The sequence below is a fragment of the Ursus arctos genome, unplaced genomic scaffold (assembly GCF_023065955.2).
Source record: "Ursus arctos isolate Adak ecotype North America unplaced genomic scaffold, UrsArc2.0 scaffold_18, whole genome shotgun sequence".
NCBI classification, from domain to species: Eukaryota; Metazoa; Chordata; class Mammalia; order Carnivora; family Ursidae; genus Ursus; species Ursus arctos.
This window is the reverse complement of record NW_026622852.1, coordinates 40,573,517-40,591,745: the sequence shown is the minus strand read 5'-3', so window position 1 is coordinate 40,591,745 and position 18,229 is coordinate 40,573,517. Positions and strand designations below refer to the sequence as shown.

Genomic DNA, 18,229 nt, shown 5'->3' with positions numbered 1-18,229 from the left:
AAAACTGAGGCAAACGGTAAATTTCCAAGTGCAATTAAACACTAAAGAGTTTAATAAATGTATGTGATTCATTTCCAAATTCTACCTGTGCCCATCAAATCACGAAACGTATCTATTGTTGTAACAAGGTGTGGCCCCAGCAAAAGAAGTAGTATTAAAACCAAACTCTGGGCCAAAAAATAAATAAAAAATCAAAACAAAACAAAAACCACATCATAATGAAGAGTTCCTTGTGGCTCCCACTACTTGATGACGAAGTGAGTTGTCATTATGAGATGACAAGTACACACATCCAGCACACTTCTAGTTGTGAGACGGCATTTTAAGAACAAATGAGCATTTCTTGCTAAGTGAAGTAAGTCAAGCAGAGAAAGACAATTATCATATGATTTCTCTCATCTACGGAACATAAGAACTAGAATGATCAGTAGGGGAAGAAAGGGATAAAGATAGGGGGGGTAATCAGAAGGGGGAATGAAACATGAGAGACTATGGACTATGAGAAACAAACTGAGGGCCTCAGAGGGGAGGGGGGTGGGGGAATGGGATAGGCCGGTGATGGGGAGTAAGGAGGGCACGTACTGCGTGGTGCACTGGGTGTTATACGCAACTAATGAATCATCGAGCTTTACATCAGAAACCGGGGATGTTCTGTATGGTGACTAACATAATATAATAAAAAATCATTAAAAAAAAAAAGAACAAATGAGCATTTCTGCTTTTCAAATTACACAGCAATGAAACAATATTAAAAAAATATGCTGCAGCACACAGAAAATATCAAACAGGCCAGAATCTGCTAAAGGTATAAAACAGAAAAGACTGAACTGAGAGAAAAGTCAAGCAATATTGACCATCTTGTGATTCTATTCAGGCAAAGGAAAGGTTGGCTGAGGAAGTAAGGGGCTGGGTTTCCCCAGCACGGCCCCAGAAGCTGCCAAGTGTAGAGCCACAGGGGCTGGAAACAGGCCTCAGGATGGGGAGAGGCCTCTCCAATGGGGAGAGGAAAATGAACGAATGTGGGTCCCTTCCCGGAACCACAGTCTGGCTGGCTCTTCACCTGCGACTTCACATGGTTCCAATGATGCCCAGGTGAAAGGGGCACTTTATCTCCACACTCCTAACACGAGCAGCAGAAGCTGAAATCCTCACACATTTTTAACCATAGCTGACTTGAGTTGGCAAAAAACAAACAAAACAAAACGGGAACTCATTCTCCCAAATTTTCCAACTAATTCAAAAGACTCTAAAGTTCATCCTGGAAAATAAAACGTGCCAACAGCTAGAAAAGCTCTGGAAACAAAATATATTGGCAGGTGGAGACGGAGATGGGGACCTGTACAACCAGATGTTGAAATGTTCTGTGAAGTTACAGTCATTTGAATCGTGTAGAAGGGGCACCAGATTAGAAAGACCAATGAACCAAAGTTCAGGAGCAGTCCAGGGACACACGAGTCTAACGCAGGATTCGGTCTGATGCACACAAGATGGTAAAGATGATTGATTACTCATAAGTGGTTCTGGAACAACTCTCCAGCTGAAAAAAGTATGGTCCTCCCATCTCACATCAGAACAAATGCCTGATTTAAATATAAAAGATAAAGGTCAACTTCCTTTGCAGATATGTTGTTTTTACAAAACAAAACAAAGAAAATGAAGAGGTAAGTCATAAAAGAAATGCCAATGTCCAGTAAGTTCAGGGGAAGACATTGAGCCTCACTGGTTAAAGAAGGGAAAACTTACTGTTCAAAAATGAAGTCAAAATGGATGAAAGGCTGAAATGTGTGGGCTAAAACTGTATTAAAATTTTAGAAGAGGGGCGCCTGGCTGGTTCAGTCGGTGGAGCGAGCGAGTCTTAATCTCGGGGTCATGAGTTCAAGCCCCATGTTGGGTGTAGAGATTACGTGAAAACAAAATGTTAAAAAAACCAATTTTTTTAGAAGAAAACACAGGTGTAAATCTTCATGACCTAGGACTAGGTGATGATTTCTTAAATAGGACACCTTTAAGTACAAGCAATGAAAAGGAAAAAAAAAAGATAAATTGGACTTCATCAAAATTAAAACCCTTTGTACTTCCAAGAGACGCTATCAAGAAAGTAATGAGACAACTCACTAATTGGAGAAGATTTTTTGCAAGTTGTATCTCTAGTGAGGGATTTGCATTTAGATTTTATAAAGAGCTAATAACAAGAAGACAACCCAGTGTAAAGGATCTGAAGAGATATTTCTCCAAGGAAGATGACAGACGGCCAACAAGCACATAAGAAAATGTTCAACATCATTAGCTGTCAGGGAAATGCAAATCGAACCCACAATGAGATACCACCTCACACCCACTGGGATGGTTATAATCAGAGAGGCAGATAATCACAGTGTTGGTAAAGATGTGGAGAAACTGGAACCCTCGTACCCGCCAGTGGGAAGGTAAAATGATGCAGCCACTTTGGAAAACAGCCTGGCAGTTTCTCACAAGGTTAAATAAACAGTTACATATGAACTGTCAATGAGACGCCTCGAGAAAATGAGAACATACGACCAACACAAAAATTTGCACGCAGATGCTCACAGTCACACTACTCCTAAGAGCCAATAGGTGAAAACAACTCAAACACCCATTAAATGTGAGCAGACAGACCAAAAAAGGGTATATGCATACAATGTAATATTATTTAACAAGAAAAATGAAAGTACTGACAAGTGCCACAACATAGATTAACCCTGAACACATTATGCCAAGTGAAAAAAAAAATCCAGTCACAAAAGACCATATAGTGTAGGACTCTACTTTATATGAAATGTCCAGAATAGGCAAATTTATAGAGACAGAAAGATTAGTGGTTGCTAAGCGCTGGAAAAGATAGAAGGTTTGGAAGCAACAAGGAGTGGGAGGTTTCTTTTGGGGGTGAGAAAAGGCTCTAAAATTGATTGTGCTGATGGTCGCACAACTCTATATACTAAATATATTAAAATACTTATATACTAAGTATATATACTGAAATAGTATATACTAATACACTAAATACTGATACTAAATATACGAAAAGCCCTTGACTTGTATATTGTAAACGGGCAAACTGTATGGTGAATGAATTATATCTGAATAAAGCTGTTTTTTTAAATAAAGAAATGAAAATATAAACAATAATTAGGTTGCATATCTACTAGGTCTCCACCTGAAAATAAACTTTCCAGGCAGGGGTCTGTTGTCCATCTTATGACCCCTGACCTCCCCAACAGTACTCACCAGGCCTAATATATATTAAGACTAACACAGAGTCAATGCTTAATAACAGACAGACACTTCCTAGCCAAGTTGCTGCAGAATAACTTCTAAAGAGGAAAAAAAAGAGTGTGTTTCCAGTTTGACTTTCGTATTTGAGTTAGAGATGCTTTCCTATGTTAAATCTCTCTCCACCCCAGACCTGTACCAAGAATTTATTGAATAAATTTACGTCTCCACTTGCTTCTCGAATACCCTCCTACTCACTGCTTCTACCCTGACCATGGGAAACCATACTTAAAAATACCCTGGATCATTCCCCGACATTCTGAAGACTCTCATCCCCTTTCCGTTCTGACTTCAGGGTCCACGCATGAGTATGACCAGCAGGTGTCGCTGTCGAACAAACTTCAAAGACACTAGCTGCCAGCAGGTGGGGCATAATTCCCACTTATGCACAGTGCGAGCTAAGTATAAAGAAAAACTTCTTTCCAAACAGTACAGCATGGAACAGGAGAGAGAAAAAAGAGTAACTGTACAGTGGAGAAACCCGACAAGAACTATATCAAATAAGGTGATCTGGGTTAACCTCAACAGTGATAAATACTGTTGACAGTATGTACCATTCGTATGACGGGATGAGAATGGCACTTTTCCTCCCAAAACATGTGACCCCAATATAATCATGAGAAAAACATCAGACAAATCTCAACTGAGAGACATTCTACAAAATGCCTGACGAGTACTCCTCAAAACTGTCAGTCACTGAAAACAAGGAAAGGCTGAGAAACTATCACAACCAAGGAGACACGGAAGGTGACATCCTAGATGGGCTCCTCAAACAGGAAAAGGACATTAGGCGAAACTGAGGAAATGTGAATAAAGGACTTTTAGTCAATCATAAGTCATCATTACTGGCTCATTAACTGTGACAAATGCGCCACACTAATGTAAAATGTCAAGCAAAACCAGGTGTGGGGTATATGAGAATTCACTGCACCATCGTCACAGTAATTCTGGAAATCTAAAACTGTTCTCAAATAAAAAGTCTATTTAAAAAAAAATTCACTAGCTGCCAATTTCGCCAAATTACGATCCTATTTTAAGGAACAGTTCCTACTGTTTAAAGATGAGTTTCTTCCCCTGAGAAAGGATGCGGTCCCAGGCAAGTCCCATCATCTCTACCACAATATATGCAGCCTCTTTCAACCGTGGGAGAAAAGCACCGGAAGAAGCATTCGTAACACGAAGATTGACAAGTGCTAAGAAGTTATTCAACCAAGGTTTTTACTGAAAGATAAAGCCCTCTGAAGAGTTTTATGACCTAAGTTGCACCAATGCCCCCAAAGCCCAAAGAAACATCTGGGGTCTAAATGGTTATTATTTCTACTGGGGGAAAAAAAAAGTAGTCAGAAAAGCATTCAATATGTATGTTGGTGTAAGTAGTCTTTTAAATTTTATTTGTTCTAGTTCTGTTTTTTTAAATGCGTAGATATAAGCAATAGACAAATATTATGCTGCTTCAAGAAATGGAGTTAGGTGCCTTTTGGTTTTTTAAGTGAAAAACTGGGGTTGAGTGGGTTGTGTACAAGATTCCTGCTCCCCGAATTACCCGTGTCTAAAGAAAGCCCAGCCAGTTGTAATGTGAGGCATCGTTCTTCACCTGGTGGCAGCCACCCAAACCTCAAGAACAGTGTCTAGAAGGGTGAAACAGACAGTCTTTAAAGAGGCAGCAAATAGGAATTAGAACTCTCCATTCCTCAAAAAAATTGTCATAATGAAAGTGAAAACCTACCCCCACGCCACTGAAGAAACCAGCATGATGACAGCAAACCAGAAACCAAAACCTCAAGGGTGAAATAGATTAGACAGTATCCATGAGAATGTCTTACGTACATGTGATGGGAAAACGTGGTATGTCAGGCAGACTCTGCCCTGAATTTAGGGGTGAGAGTTGAGTGAACATTCTCAGGAAAGACGATGCAGGAAAAGAGGAAAAAGTTGCAATGACTTAGTACCTACGGGAATGAGATGAGTGGGCTGGGATTCCTCCAGTTTGTTCCTCAGCCAGTCAAAATCCTGGTACCTTCGACGGACAGAATATTCTGGAAGGTCAAACTCCACCCGTGTACTCTGCAAATAAGAAGAATGGAACAAAATGAGCATAAGGGAATAGTAGCATATCTTGGCAGAAAGGAAGGAAAAAAGCTTTCTTTGAGTAACCACGCTGGACAAGAACACACTTTCCTTCCACCAGAACACCAGCCAAAAGGCATCAATTACCAACATAAAATGATGAGTCCAGGCCCCTAGGGCCCAGTTCAAAAGTCAAGGATCTAGAATGGAAATGTTGAGGGTTTTTTTTTTTTCCTACCCTTAGGAAATGGAATTCAACTACCCCTCAGAATGTGTTTAGAAACATTTGATTCATTTCCTCCAGGCTTACCTTTGAGGATTTCTTTTAGCAGGATAATTCCACTGAGGATATTGCTACTGAATGCCGATCCATGTATCTTTTAAAAGAAATTAAGTCTCCACCTTCTGCTACATATGCTGACAAGCTTTACCAATAGGCAGAGGGGAGACAAGCAAAAAGAGTTAAGAGAACACCTGCTCACTGAGGAGCCGGCCAGACGGGATGAACACAGAAAAGGATTTGCCTCGTCCGCCATATTTTGCCAGATCCATAACCTTGGCACTATATTGTATTTCAAGTGATAAGAAAAAAAAATCTAGAAGGAAATCACACCAAAATGTCATTGTATTACAGGAAAATGTTAATCTCATCCTTTTTCTTTTTTCCTCCCATTTTTTTAAGCATTTAATGTTTTACATCAGTCATCCCTTTTCTTGAATTTAAGTTTTCTGAAATGTGATTGCAGCACTTTGATAATGAAAACCAATGTTAAAAAAATGAAATTAATTTATGCCAAAACAAGATTTTTACACATTTAATTTGCCCAAACTAAAATTGTGTCTCAGCTAAACTATTTCTCCCTATAAGGGTACAGACTATATGACAGTCATAACTCTCGGAAATGAAAGGTCAAAATAAAAATGGTTCAAGCTACATTTTATAAATTTATTCTTTCAGGACAAAAGTCCATTTTAATCCATGACACCAAGAAAAATCTTAAAAACTTATAAACAAGAGTCATCCATCAAAGAAAAAGCTGTGAACACCTCTGGCATTGAAAATTATGATTTCATCCTCCCCAAAACCCATGCTCACACAGTCTGAACAAAATTTTGAAGTTAAAGGACTCCGTCTTAGACTGAGCCTCAGTTAACTCTTCCTCAATCTCTTCTCCTGTTTTCTAAGTCCCATGCATACAACCTTCCCCTATGACAGAGGGTATGAGTGGGAACAGGTGAGGAAATTCATTCAACCTAAGTATTTGTGATTAGAAGACTCCCCAAAGGAATTAGCACTACAGAATTGGGGGGGGGGGAAGAATGCTTAAATTCAAAGAACAAATCACTGCTGATGAATTTTCGTGCATAAGGGTGATGTCAATTTGAAGGGCATCCCTCCCGAGGCTGGGTGAGAAGAAGCCTGTGTGTGGGCAGTCCTAGCACCTACCAGATTCCTGAGACACTAAGCCTCCTGGAGCCTAGGTTTTCTCAACAGCAAGAAGAGGGTTGGAAGGGACATCCTTTAAAACCGCACAGAGCCTCCCAACAGGCTCTGTCTGAGGACCTGTCAAGATGAGGCGCCCACGAAAGGTCAACTTTGATGTGTGACGAATGCAACTCATTTTCATTGTAAATGTACTGATGGAGGGCTCTACTTTTTGCCTTCCCAAATGTTACATGATATCAACTGATCACTTCTCTTTATTACGCTTTTGCAAATCCATTTCATGAATTATAGTTTATGTAACATTCTTAACTTGGAAACCAATACTTGGTAACTACAAAGAACAGTATGATTAAACACAAGTTTTCTTTCTGCTGTAAACAATTTACTTTGGGGGAACTGGCTCTTGCTCCCCTTCCACTTATTCAGGTTAGACATACTTATTTTAAAACTTCAGGAAAGGGACGCCTGAGCTGAAAGCAGACACTTAGCCAACTGAGCCACCCAGGCACCCCATAAGACATCTAATAACAAATACACTTCGATATACTTTTAAGAGAAAACAGCAAGACTAGAAATTAATTGCACACACATTATGATTTCATTAGTGTTAAAAATGTGGATATAAAAAGTTAGGAAAGATCTAGAACTCATGAGAACTGTCCTCTTTATACTCATCCTTATTTTCAAATTTTCTACCATTCTAATACTTTCATAGTCACACATAAAAAATGTTTATTTTTTAAAAGTTCTTTTATGGACATAATGGATTAAATAACAATTTGTTTGATGCGCTGGAAAGCAATAAGAAAAAAATCATCATGAAGCAGAAGGATGCACACACTCTCTGACCCAATATTTGTTTTACTTACTTCCACCACAAATTGTTCTAGAAAAGATACAGAGATACATGAAATATGATTAAATGACATAAATTAGAAGTAGGTGAGAAAGATCAAGAAAAAACAAGGACAGACAGAAAAAGTAGAGCCAGGAACGAGGCTAGCAAGAGACACTCACTGTAGAATTCTGCGCACTTGCTAAAAATGGGCCACAGACATTACTGTGAACTTCTGGAGAGAAATCCAGTCAGTTATAAGACTCACAGTACTCATAAAATCTGCAGTCCAATAAAATGCCAACTATGAGTCTGTAGTAAATTTTTCCTCTGTGAAATTTAGGGTCTAACTGAGCAAGGAAAATAAAGCAAAGCTCTATTTTCTAATAACAATAAAAAGAGAGAAGTATACACCCACAATTCCATAATCAGGGACAAGCACTACACTGCTTTGTTCTGGGTCCTTCCACACCACGATCCATAATCCAGAATGCCCCACAAGATCACAAGGTCATGGGTACACACCTAAAGTCAGATCTACAAATAGGTAACTGAGCACAAGAGCTGTACGAAGAATATTCTTTTTGCCACCATCCCATGACTATCCAGGCACCCCTGCCGATTAAAAAAAAAAAATTTAATTTTTATTCTTTGGTAAATTCAACACTTTCAAAGACCTAGCACAGAGCCACAGGGCAATCAATCAGCCTGCAGAGCACCTGTCCATTGGGCCTCACCTTAATCACAGAGGAACTCTTACTCCCCAGGAGCTGATGCGCCTAGCGACTGCGGCCTGCAGCCCTTCCAGAGAATTCCCATTCAATCTCAAATGTACAGCCAGTTCACTCTGGAGAGGTCTGGTCTTCCTCAGAAGTGCCATCTGTCCAGGTCACAACTGGACCCTATGAAGTCTGGGTGATTGCCCCCTTCCCCGCAAAGGGACCTCCTCTTCCCTTGTCAGATATTAGCCAGCTAATCTCATTCTGCTTCAAAGCACTGCTATCCGAAGAGAATACCCGAGAGTAATGACCAGAGAGGCTTCTGGTCTCTTCTCATGCTCCTCGGGGCTCCCTATGTCTGAGCTTCACACCAAGTCTTCTAGAACACCCACTCCGTCCGTTATAAACTCCTGTAGTTCTCCCAGCTGTTCAGAGTCTGAACACCGGCTCTCCCCAGAGACTACAGCCTCCCTGCTGGCCCAGCAGGTGGAAAGCTGCTCGTTTTCCCACATCTCACCCGCTCTGCCCCGGGCCCTCCAAGACCAAGAGTTGCTGTTGCTCTCCCCCTCGCTCCGCACTGCTCCTCACCTCCACTGCTCCACGGCCCTGTGTAAACCCTTTCGAGGCTCATGCCGTCAAGATACCTACATCTCTGTCCCTCTCACACCTGTCATCTACTGACACCCCATCCTGTTCCTGATTCCCAGAGGATTCTACTGCCAAAGGGGCTTCCTCTCCAAAGCCCCTCCATGCCCTGGGTGCCCTCGAGATCTGTGTGTTCGCACCCACGACACCCACCTCTGGGCCAGCAGCTTCTCCTTCCACTCCCATTGCCTCCCCTCAGACTGTCATCGGGCAGAAAGTCAGACCTCCCTCTCTCCAACCAGCGCCTCCCGTATTTCAGACCCGTCCACTGCCCAAGACCCCTGGTTTTCCAGCCTCTTGGGACCTACAGTTCGCGGCGTTCTTGTCCACTCCTATCTTCACCCCCTTCCTTATTCGGCATCAATTCCATAACCCATGACTTCCGCCTCTTCTTTGCCACTATCCTCAACGTCCCTTCCCTACCGTCCCCCCGACTGGAAAAAGTGCCACCGTGCGCTTCCTGCTGTAGCACAGCGGCTGTGTCACTCCCGGAGGAAAGACAACGCGGGCAAACACACTAAAAGCCTCCACACTGCCCGGCGGTCTTCTCGTACTTCCTCCGTCAACTGCCTCCCACGTCGGTTGATGCAAAGCCTGTAAAGTTGTGGAACCCTCCCCGCCTTACTTCGAAACCTCCCGGGAGCGCTTCGCAGAGACTTCGTCGTCTATTCCTAGAGAAAACTGCCGCTAGAAGCACAGAACCCTCAACTTCCCGCCACAAAGAACAAAACAAAGCAAAACAAAAACTTCCCGCTTCCACTAGAAACAATGGAAGAAGTACACCTCCCCCATCGGAGGCCACTGCTCCCTCCACCTCTGCTCAGGCTGCTCTCCTCGCCCCTGCTCGGCAGCGGCTTCCATCCTGCTCTCCACTCTCACCTTCGTGTCTCCTTCTCTAGCAACGCCAGCCGCTGCGCCCTCACACAAGTCCCGTCCATCCTTCAAACCAAACAACAAGTCCCCCCTCCAGCCCAAATCCACACTTCCTCCAGCTCCCGTTCTCTCTTCACTGCCAAACCACCAACACACAGGTCTTGTCCTCCTTCTCACTCACTCAAACCCCACAGCACACTGGCTTCTGCCCACCACCCCAGGGAGAGTGCGCCCACGTCATCCATAACCCTCTTGTCGTCAAATCTAAAAGCTCGCTTTGTCATCCTCATGCAACCTTGGCCTCTGAGTGGTGTCTAGCCTCTGCGGACCACGGAGGCATCTAAAAAGGGGAGCTAGTTGGGGCGGAACACTTGGGATTACTAAGGCGATGGGGTAAGAGACAGAAGGAAGACGGCTCCTAAAGGCCAGGTAGCAGACCGAGCACAGAGCTGGGGGGAGTGGGGCAGAGCCATCCCTCTCTTGAAAATCATGCCTGTTGGAAGCACCGCCACAGACAGAGCTGGATTCGAGTTCTAGCTCCGCCACTTACTAGTTGTGTGTCTTGGAGTAACTTTCTTAGTAGGTCTGTGTCTCAGTTTCCTCATCCGCAAAGAAAACCACCACCAGTACCTCCCTCATTGAGTGTGGATTAACTGGCAATATATTTAAAGGACTCACCACAAAATAAGTTGATGGCTCGTCCATATAGCAGAACACTGTTGCAGTCTTAGAAAACGATAGCACAGTCAGGCTCTGTGCTCAGTAGGGAGTCTGCTTGAGGTTCTCTCTCTCCCTCTGCCCCCCCCCCCCCCCCGCTCTCTCTCAAATAAATAAATCTTCAAAAAAAAAAAAAAAAGAAATGATAACATAAAGGTGTGCTTGCTGGCATTTACTAGTACAGAAAGGTGCCCAACACATGAAGTGAATGGGCAGTGTGCAAAATGCTCATTTTTGTAAATGGACATAAATAGTTCAGAAATTTATAACTGACTATTTCTGGCTGGTGAGCTCATTGGTGTTCTTTTATTTTATTGTTTTAGCTTCCTTGAGTTTTCTAGTTTCTCTACAATAAGCACATATTACTTATATAAAAGAAAAGGTTTTCTATGACCAAAAAGTACAAGCACATGGTTAAGTGCTCAGTAATTAGCTATTCTGATGATGATACTTTCTAGGAGCCTGCAGAGAAAAGAGCCAGGATCCACTTGCCCTGAGAAGGCCGGCCTGGCTTCCCACCATTGGAGAGGGAAGGGACCCGTGACTTAGATTTGAGTACATTGCTTTGCCTACGTTGGCTCTCAGCCGTAGGTTCATTTTAGCTCAGGCAAAAGCAGCTCTGTACTTTGTCCAGCTTTGGTCATCAGAAATCTGAATTAGGAAGGAGAGTCAAAGCTCCAGGTAATAAAGTATTTGTACAACCTCGTCCTGTGACCATTAACCTTGCTTGAGAACCACAGCAGAAGTGGAGGTCCCAGGGCAAGATCAGTGTGTGAGACCCTGCATTCCTGTGTATGTAGCTATGCTTTAATGCAACGTTCAGAAAGAAGGTTCCAAGATATTAAACCTGGTGTCGCTACCTGCAACGGGAAAAGAAAAGGACTCTGGTTTGAGATAGAATTGACGGTAAGAAGTAAAACTTAATTCTGCAACGAGTTCACCAAGGGGTGGTGGCGTCACAGTCAAGGGAACACGGGGAACTGGAAGTTGGAAGAGTTCTGACTTAGAAAATATCAACCCCAGGAAGAAGGGACCGAAATAAGAACACCGAGGGAAAAGAATGAGGAAGGAAGGAAAGAGAAGAGGCACAGCAGAGCGTGTGAGTCAGCTTGTGACTCTGGGAACAGAGGTCCTGCAGGACTAGCATTGCAGGAGGTGGGGGAGGTCGACTGCAGGGCAGAGGAGTCAAGCAGGGGGGCAAAATGTGAAGGCAGGCAAGCACTGCCGTGCCAGCTAGGCAGTCACCTTGTCCTTCAGCTGTTTAGAGCATAAATTCAAGAAAAACAGGTTTTGCATTTCGCTGACTACAGCGTAAAAAATAAGTTGAGCCTGGGGGCGGTGGGGGGGGTGGAGTGGAAAGAATTCACGGGAATACATATATCAACCTAGGACCTCTGAGGATCTAACATACATTTAAGGGCCTAGCCACGCCTGGGAAGCAGCAGGCACCCTGGGGCCAGGGGGATGGAGGGAGACTGTGTGCGTGCACGTGCGTGTGCACACGTACATAGACAAGTTTTCAAATGTGAACCAGGTGCAGAAAGGACAGGGAAGGAATATCAAAGAAATACCTGAGAAAGGCTTACATGGCCACAGAGAAAAGATACTGCATAATCACTGCATAAATAATTGGGCAGAGATCGAAAAACTAAGCTCTCTATTCATTCGAACATGGAAAAGCCTTCAAAAATACTGTAGAGGGGAAGGTTAGAAAACAATATTATAGTGAAATCTGAATTACATATATTTTAACTATATATGTGCATATGTAAATACAAAAAAAGAATGGAAACAACCAAATTTTAGCAACGGTTGTTTTTGGCAAGAACAACGTAAGTGAGGAGGGCTAAGGAAGGCTTATATTTGGTCTGTATCATCATTTACTTGATTGTTCGCAATAATGTATTTATAATACTTGCATAATTTTTAAAATATAGCATTGTCATCCAATAAAAGATGAAGAGACAGAATTCGAGTGTATTTTATTCTCTGCTTTTTCCCTCCAAAGAATTTAGACAAGTACAGAACCTACTAAAATTTTCATAGTAAAAAATGTTATCTTCGATAATGAAAAAGAGAAAAGGCACAGAAGAGACAGATGATCATAAATGTTTCTCTTAATACCCTCCACAAAGGTGCTCTCAATCTATTAAAACTTCTACAAATATCTGTAAACCCTGCTTCATCACGTGGCTTGTGGTGGAGGAGAGTACCAACAAACAGGACGGTTTCCTGAATAAAACACTTTCTTTATTCAAAAATATAAAGTTATGACTCCTAGGATAGGTTGAAACTATAATTCTTGGTTTGCTGTAGTGGGGGGCAAGCAACTCCATTTTGGGTTTCTTTTTTAACATATCCTTTTACAATAAATTGGTAATCAAGTAACACAAGTTAGAAGTATACATATATATTAATATATATAAAGTGATCATGTATATTTTCTCCTAATAGTATAAGTATTTTTGCTCTTCCTCCGGATCAGTGACTCTCGACCAGGAGTAACGCTGTCCCCCAGGGAATACTTGGCAATGTCTGGAGACAATTTTGGTTGTCTCCACTGAGGGTTGGGGGAGGGTACTATTGGCATCTAGGGAACAGAGGCAGGGGGTGCTGGTAAACACCCTACAATGTAGGGGACACCCCCCTACAACAAAGAACTATTCAGTCCAAAAAGTCATTGCTGCCAAGGATGAGAAACCCTGCTCAAAACCTAAAATTGTAGTGCTGTTTTAATAATATAATTTAATAATTTAATAAATAATTTTCAAGAGTAAAAAATGACACATTAAAGTTATTCTTTTGTAAGTGGAATTAGGTTAAAGAGTATGGGCTTGAAAATAAAAATGTGGACTTGACAGTCATAAAAATTCAAGTTAGAATCCTGGTTACCAACTTTGTATCCATGATCCTTTAATTTTTTTCTTCAATATCCTCATCTCTAAAATTATACCTACAAGATCTACCTTTGAGGGTCACTGTGTCAATCTCAGCCCCCTGCTGACCACCCACATGGCACAGAACAGAAAGGCAATCAGTCTTCATTCCCATCCTTCTCTTACACCCCTCCCCCTGTGATCCATTCCAATTATGCCAAATTACAATCACGGTCTCACCAGAGATTTAGGATGATACAATGATTCATCAATTTCAATAGTAATATGATACTAACATGTTAAATAGTATCATGACCAAAAATAAGTGAAAGGAGAGGGATTAAATGTTTTATTTGAGGGGCACCTGGGTGGCTTAGTCGTTAAACGTCTGCCTTTCGCTCAGGGCGTGATCCCGGGGTCCTGGGATCGAGCCCCACAACGGGCTCCTCTGCTATGAGCCTGCTTCTTCCTCTCCCACTCCCCCTGCTTGTGTTCCCTCTCTTGCTGTCAAATAAATAAAAATAAAATCTAAAAAAAATAAATGTTTTATTTGAAGGACTATAGTCACAATTTCTCCTTCATTTTAAAGTAAAAAATTCACATAGAATCCTTTTAATCTGAAAACATCCATTCTCTCAAAAAGCCACACCCACCATTGGAAGGAAGGTGAACAGAGTCCTACAAAGAGAGGGAGAAAGGGAGGCAGGCATCATGATGGTAGGTCTCCGGCTCACCCAGACCACTCCACGGGGGCAGAAGATAATGAAGGGACCTACTTTGGTGGTGATTCTATACGTGATGTAGGTCTCCATCGTGCAGACATGCTTCTTGGGATCGTCAACTGTGACAAAGAGATCTCTGGTCTCACCATCGATGTCATCATCCAGCTGAAGTCTGTTGAGAAGGGAGGATGAAGAAGCGGGACTGGAAGTACCTGCCGGAGTACCACCGTTGGGCAAAATGAGATCCTGAAAGAGGAAAAGAGTCACCTTACAATTAAAACGAAAACACGTTCTCTGGAGAACATCAGCAGAAGTGGCTCGGCTCACGTAGCCAAACCAAGAAACACCTCTACCTACAAAAGTGAACGTTCGAAGACACTGAGCCTCCACTTACTAAGTGTTTCTTAAGCGAACAGGTCTTCTGGGACAGAGGGAAACAAACCATGGGAGTGCTCTACGCCAAATTCATGCTGCTCATCTTCCAGCAAGCACTGGAGCAGCGTCCGGAAGCACCCAGCCCAGGGGCAGAGAACGGAACAGCGCCCCCTCCCCCAGTCAGACATGGACAGAGAACGCCATGAGCACCCCACAAGCGCATTCTCTTTCTCCCCCTTTCTCAAGACCACCACCTGGGCCCAGGTAAACAGGAACAGATCTGAACCGTCTTAAATACTTGGCACATTTAAAAACTCAATCAACCATCACAAAGAGACAAGTGAACAGTATACCCTCCAAAAGGAAGTTCGCGCCGATGCCTAAAGAGGGTACTTGCCAAAAAATTGCATCTGAATCCTGAACGAATCTCTAGACACAACATCGGTTTATAGGAAATACAGAGGAGTGAGGGAGGTGTCAAACCATAGTATAAAGATGCCATCAACAGAAACCCACACTGTGTGAAATTAAAGAGATCCGAAGACCCAGTTTCTTCAATAAATGAACTGCAAGGAGGGGAGAAAAAAAAAAAAAGACAGAGGAGCACCTAGAGACGCGAAGCAATTTAGAGACTGAGCAACAATCGCAGTGGATCCTGATTAAAACAAAGTGTTAGCAGATTCTGCAATATTCGGGGAAATGTGAATATTGATCAGTTATTTGCAGATATCAAGGAATTATCAGGCATGATAATAGAAATATTATGATTTTACAAAGCCTTCATCTCTTAGGAATATATGCTAAAATATGCATGGATGAAATGATAGGATGTGTGGTATTTGCTTCAAAATAATGAAGTGTAGGTAGACGGGGATATAGATGATACGAGATATGCCCCAGAGTTGATAACTGTTGAAGCTGGGACTTGCAGGTTCATGACACGTTTGTCTATGTGTAAATCTATCCACAATTTTATAAAAGCTTTAAAAGGGGGGGAGGTGTACAAATGCCAGAAAAGAAAGAGAAAGAAACATTTTAAAATTATGGACTCTTCCTCTTTAGGCCTTAGGAGGAGCGCCCTTGCTTAAGTTATGTTCCTACAATATCCAAAAAGGTGCGGTCTTACCTTTCTTGGTGTTTAGGTTTAATAACAGACAAGGCTCTGTCTAGCAGATGTGAAAGCATCTGAACGTCCCCAGAGATTCATCAGGAGGCAAAGACAGAAATAAGGCAAGAAAGTGACATGACACCATGGAAAAGACCTTGGAAACATCCTTCACCTGTTGGTCATCAGGTCACAGGCTGAGGGTGGGGCGATGCCTTCCCTGAATTCTTTCTTCTCGTATGTAGGTTGGATTTGACTTAGCCCCCAGATAAGAGAACACAGAGGAAACGAGAGGTCAACCTAGCAGTCACATCCACGAGCTCCAGCCAATCACGGGACATCTGGGAAGAGGGCTGTGACAAGGCAGAGGGAAGTATGGTCTGGAGTCAAGGGCAATGTCACCCAACTCAGGGGATGATGGAAAGTAAGCAGATAAGCCACCTTCCTTTGTCTCCATTTCTACGGACTGTAGAGAATTTAATCACATGCATATTTACGCAATGCCAAAAATATTTTTGTAACTACTGAACGGATACCGTTTTCACAGAAGATACTTGTGGGAATAGACCCCACTCTCCACTCCTCCTCAGCCCGGGGGCTTGTCAAACCCCATGGCAGCTGCTCTCGGTGTGGACAGGCCTGCAGAGTCAAGCAGCAGCAGCGACCAGCTGATCTGACTGCTCTGTCAGCAGACACACACCACAGGGCGTGCACCGTCCACACCCCAGTGTCTGGGGATCCGAAAGGACATCTTCTCTGGAACTCTGATAACCACCGTGCCTCCCTCGTTTCACTGACCTCAGGCAAGGCCATGCTAGGCATTGCAGGGGTCCACCCTTGCTTACATTTCATCAACACTAGCACATGGGGCCCCAGATCGGCTCTACTGATGGCTGAACATTGCACAAGAGAAAGAAAGAACTCAAAACCTTTAGTCAGATAAGCCAAAACAGGCTCTGACAGCAGCCTTCCACCGTCTGGCCTAGAAGGATCTTACCAGTCTTGTTTCTCATGGCATCAGTTCCAGAACCCACCATGCTGTTTCCTACCCCTCACCTTTGCTTGCAAAGCAACCCCTCTTTTTTATGAGGTGGTCTCCGAGTACCTCACTGGAATCTGCTCAAATGCCCCCTCCTCTTGGAATCCTTCCTTGATCTGCCCCCTGACAGGATTAGTCCATCTTCTCAATCCACTTTGAAGATATTTCCACTGAAGCAGTTTTCACGGTTTTAATCATTTATTTATAGGTAACATCCACAAACACCACGAGTCCCTGACAGCCGACTGTGCCCTGTTCACCTGTGTGTGTGTCGTGCGCGTGGCTGTCTGTCTGTCTGTTTGCAGGTCTCCCGGTGACTCCAAGCCAACTCGCCTACCTTTGCTCTGGGGACCGCTGCCAATAACTTTCCAAAAACAGCTCACACAAAGGTCTGAGATGTCTCGGCCGGACAGCGGGAAGTTAACTTGTTCTCAAGTCAGTTCATGGGGGTGGGGGAGGGGAGGGGAGAGTCAGTCAAACAGATCTTGTAACACGAAGAGTCCTTCCTCCTGGGACGGTGTGACCAGGGAAACTCTCGCACCCTGACCATTAGGTATTTCCCGGGCTATTATGTAAGTGCATACGAATAGCCAATGAACTAGAAATGTCTACGATTCCCTAAAACTGGACCCCGCCAGCTGGGCTTGCCATGGCATGTGTGTACACAGTGCTTCCACGTTCTTACTTCACCGCAGCTCTGGGCAGCCTCGTCAGGTTGGCAAGACAAGATACCGTCTCTACTGAGAAGGAGGCAGCCTCCAAAAGGTCACGTATCGTGTCCAAGGGAAGCTAGTCATCGCTATGCTAAGAGCGGAACCCAGGTTTCTAGTTCCGAGTTCAAGGTTCTTATTAAGCTGAATGTCTTCTGTGTGGCTTTTTCCAACCCAACAATGCCCCATTCTCTGGCCATAAATCCTTCTGGGAAAATATGAAGCTTCTGTTTTTAACACCAATCAAGGAAAGCTAACATTTCCCTTAGGGTCTTACTACAAGTTATGCCCCAATGACTCCCCCTCAAGATACGGTTTCCATGAGGAGTCAATGTGGAAGGAAAATATGAAAATCTTAGGAGGAAAAGGACAGAGGTCAGAGTCCTCTAGCAGCAGGTGTGCTATGCTGAGAGACCTAAGTTCGAGAGCAGGCTCTGTGGAATGGCAGCACCTTTCTGACCAGCAGGAATCACAGAATGCAAGACGTGAGAGAATCCTTGGCTCAACACAAAAGCCTCCTGTTTCATTTTCACTACCCTATAGTCAGGCTTCCACCCTGCAGCCAGAGAGCCCTTTGAAAAATCAAAGCATGTCACTCTCCTGCTCAAAACTCTCCAAGACATCCAATCGCATTCAGAATGAAATCCAAATTCCCTCCCACAACCCGTAAGGACCAATGGGACCTCATCATTCTCCCTGACCTCATCCTTGACGTTCCCCCCTAGCTCCTCCCGCTCCAGATGCACAGGTCTTGGCTCCTTTAGCCCTCAGGGCTTCCGTATTCGCTGCCTACTCTACCTGGATCACT

The 18,229-nt window shown here is 43.4% G+C and overlaps 1 protein-coding gene across 2 annotated transcripts in view; it reads right to left on the bottom strand.

Moving 5' to 3' along the window:
* Nucleotides 1-18,229, bottom strand: part of SNX30 (sorting nexin family member 30) — a 107,806-nt gene that overhangs the window by 44,488 nt on the left and 45,089 nt on the right. For both annotated transcript variants that reach the window (XM_057313686.1, XM_026513763.4), the window contains exons 2-3: nt 14,247-14,438; nt 5,245-5,355 (exon numbers count right to left, since the gene is read on the bottom strand). In XM_057313686.1, coding sequence (XP_057169669.1) covers nt 5,245-5,355; nt 14,247-14,438 — 303 coding nt within the window. The remainder of the gene's footprint in view (nt 1-5,244; nt 5,356-14,246; nt 14,439-18,229) is intronic.